At 35.7% G+C, this 3,730-nt stretch overlaps 1 protein-coding gene across 4 annotated transcripts in view; it reads left to right on the top strand.

Annotated features, from left to right (window-relative positions):
• Positions 1-3,730, top strand: part of LOC128247580 (uncharacterized) — a 57,918-nt gene that overhangs the window by 48,759 nt on the left and 5,429 nt on the right. For 3 of the 4 annotated variants that reach the window (XR_008263913.1, XM_052967055.1, XM_052967054.1), the window contains exon 3: positions 520-3,661. Coding sequence is in view for 3 of the 4 variants with exons in the window: in XM_052967055.1 (XP_052823015.1) it covers positions 520-767 (248 nt within the window). In the remaining variant the exon portion in view is untranslated. Of the gene's footprint in view, positions 1-519; positions 3,662-3,730 lie in introns of those variants that run through there. The other variant, XM_052967056.1, reaches the window with a different exon arrangement.

Here is a 3,730-nt window from a genome sequence, read left to right as displayed (position 1 = left end):
TATATATATATAACTTTTATGGAGACCTAAAGTGCTGTTGCTACTATGATGTATATGTTAACATCCGAGATGGCTTACACTCGTTAAGTGTTTTTGATCAGTTGGAGTACTGTACTGATGGCAGATTACAAGCAGTTGACTCTTTGGCATAAATGCCTATAAACGCGGCAAACGGTACTACCTCCAAACAGAAGCATGGATTTGTTCGAAACAGATCTTAAAACCACAAACTGATAAAACGGGTAGTACAAAATGTTTGAAAAACGCAATAAATTAGTTTACCTTGAGGAAGAAAGAAAGTCAGACGTCTCAGGTAGAATTCTTCATCGTAGAAATAAGGGATGTATTCTGGTTGAATTGAATAAGTTATGGGTGAAGTTTGGTGTTCTTTAGTCGCTATCTGTATATTCCAAGTAGCATCTATCAACAGTTTACTTTCACAAGAGAAGACCATATGTTTGACCGATAATATCTTAAATAGATGCGTTGATATGTTAAGTATTTTCTTTTTTTCTTCAGGTACACCATTTCATTATCGCAGACGACAATCGATTGAATTTGAAGATTTAATCCTTAATACGAACACAGGTGGCTTAAAGCTTCCACCCAAGAACAAGAAGAATTCTTTCTTACAAGTGCATGTCGACAAAAAGTTAAGTAGACCAGTTAAGCCACATCCAGATGCCTTGGAAGATAACTTCAGTATGCGGAAACTAAAAAGGAATATAGACTTACAACAAAAGATGTCTTTTGTGGGTGCAAACTAGCTAAGAATATAGAACTGTAGATACGTACACTGGATGATATAGAACTGTAGATGCATTAAAATAATGTTTTAAATGTTCAGCTATTAAACTGCACATAAATGCCAACAATATAAATTCGTCATAATCAATGTATACTTAAATACACATGTACATAAACGTTTCAGTGACTTTATGTCTACTTAAGAGATTAGGTCAAGGAAACTCGAATCGGTCACTACTTATGTAATAAGGAAAAAAATGATTAATAATATTTGTGCAGTGAAAAGAAAAAAATATTAGACCACTGATTAAAATTAATTTAATCTGATCTTAGCAGTTACAGCCGATATCTCTGGACATATTTTATCGCAGTGACTCGTTTACCAGATATGAGGAAAGCACAAGAAAGGCTATGCTTCACCGAGGAGGTCTAATAAAATAGAAACTTACTTGGAATTATCTTTTCATACTTGCCAATATCAGATTGTCATTGAACTAAACATTTTTCTTCTCACTGAATAAGTATTAATAATTAATTAGATGATATCTTAATAACTAATAATTAATCAGTTATTATATAATTAGGTTCCTGATGGTCATTTTTTTATATAGATAGTCCTTCTAGTGATGTTCTTATCCAAAATATGACAAATAACAGAAGAGTATGCTTCGCTAACGAAGTACGATAATAAGGAAACATATGACCCATGTTTATAAAGATCAGATTAAAATAGTATTAATGAGAAGGATAATGATCTCTTCTCTTTATTGCTTTAATATAAGTAATTAGATCTTACCCTCATTACATTAAGTATTGACGGTGGTTGACAAGCTTGATTATATTTCGTAAGTGTGGCGTCCTAGAGAAACTTCCTTCAGTCACTTTGTACATAAATCTATTTAGGAATACAAGCACGTTTTCTATTGTTTTAATCTTCTGTATTTTCTTGTATTTTATCAGTTTTATTGTATTATTATAACTGTAATATTTTTTCTGTATTTTTATGTTTGTCTGGTTTGTTTTGCACTCCCACAACAAAACACTGGATCAATTGTTAAAAAACGGATTAGTGAAAAGCATACGAGGGGTGCTGAGAAGTTCCTGGCTTTAAGGGTATCGCCAAAGACCTGATTGAAGTTCAGAGTTCATTTACAGGGTTTAGAAATACTGAAGGACTGCTGCCATAAATGTGTGAATGTGAGAGGGGGATATGTTGAATAAAATCATAATTAACTGATCCTCCTGTATTTTCTTTCCCCAAAGCCAGGAGCTTTTCAGCTTTTCAGGAGCTTTTCAGTACAAGTAACGTGGTGACAAGCGATTTAACAAAGTCGTTAGGATGTCGCGCTGCGAGATATTTGTTCCATTTCTCTTCGCTCGGAGTTCAAATCCCACCGGCATCAATTTTGACTTTCATCATTTTGTAATCGGTAAAAAAAAAATTGGCGGAACTGTGGGAACGTCGGACTGTCAGGTATTTTTCTGGCTCTTTGCGATCCTGAGTTCAAATCTCGCCATGGTTTATTTGAGTGGTAGATTTCACACCACCATCTGCATCTGGGTACCTTAGCGAAGTCCACGCTATTACAAGAATTCGGGTTAGGTTTCCTGTTTGAGAATACTGTTGTTCGTTTCACCTGTTTTGGAAGATTCCATAATAGGTCATGGGCACTGCCTTCCATTCTAACCGAAAGATATAGTTTTAAAATGCATGCATGCAGGCATGGGTGTCTAGTAAGAAGCTTGCTTCCCAACCACATGATCCCGGGTTCAGTCTCACTGCGTGGCACCTTGGGCAAGTGTCTTCTATTATAGTCCGGGCCAATCAAAGCCTTGTAAGTGGATTTGCTAGGCAAAAACTGAAAGAAGCCTGTCGTGTATATATATTTTGACGTATGTGTCCTTGTATTTAGTTTGTGCTGTCACAATCTTGGCGGGCCCACAATCGGATCGTTTCTTCCTTGGCGAAGGATTCTTCAGGAATCGTCTAACCGTGTCCACATGACGACCTAATATCTCCACAATGACATGAAGAGAGGTGCTTTTAGCATTTTCCTTGATGATGACAGACTCTTCTTCATCGTTAAAGCCTTTTCCACGTCCCATTTTTCTTAGACAGGAGAGACACTATTAGCGTGGTTCATCCAAAAACTGAAGAATCTGAAAAAAAATTTTAAAAAAGATGTAACACAGAATAATGAAAACATAACAATGATATTGCTATAGTGTGCAAACTAGCTGGGAAAAGCTTTATCAAAATCGTCGATTCACACAAAACCGAGAAATCCTAAATTTCACTCCTAAGCTATTAGCGTGGTTCTGGGTATATATATATATATGTGTGTGTGTGTGTGTGTGTGTGTGTGTGTGTGTGTGTGTGTGTATATAAGGGTAAAAATATCAAAAATGTTTTCTGCTTTTCTCATCATGTGTATATGTGAGCGTGTGTGTATTTGTGTGTATGTATGTGTGTATGCATTTGCATGCGTGTTGGGGATATAATGATAGATTAGTGAGAAATGCAAGTAAAAGCTTAAAGAATGATTGAAGGAGAAAGGAAAGGTGAGCTGATGAGAAAATCCGATGTTTCTGTACCTAACACTAACACTTCTACAAAATTATCCCCACATTACAACTTACAGTATCTCTGCATCTCCTTTCATGATTCATTTTGCTTTACTCCCAAGACGAACACGGACTAAAAATTTAGTTTATTTATGCACAACGTTCTGGGTTGCATCTACATCTTGCTGCGAAATTTCAAAATAATACGTTGAGAAATGTCATCGTTACTTCAAGATAGGGAACCATCGATGCTCTAGCGCGCGCATGTGAGTGTGCGTATGTTTAAGTATCTATGTATGTTTTTAGACATGGATATGCATGTATGTACGTACGTATGTATGTATCTCTCTCTCCCTCTCTCTCTCTCTCTCTCTCCATATATATATATATATATATATATATATATATATATATATTT

Source organism: Octopus bimaculoides, chromosome 4, assembly GCF_001194135.2.
Source record: "Octopus bimaculoides isolate UCB-OBI-ISO-001 chromosome 4, ASM119413v2, whole genome shotgun sequence".
NCBI lineage: Eukaryota > Metazoa > Mollusca > Cephalopoda > Octopoda > Octopodidae > Octopus > Octopus bimaculoides.
Note: the sequence above shows the minus strand (reverse complement) of the source record. Positions and strands in the feature narration are given on the sequence as shown.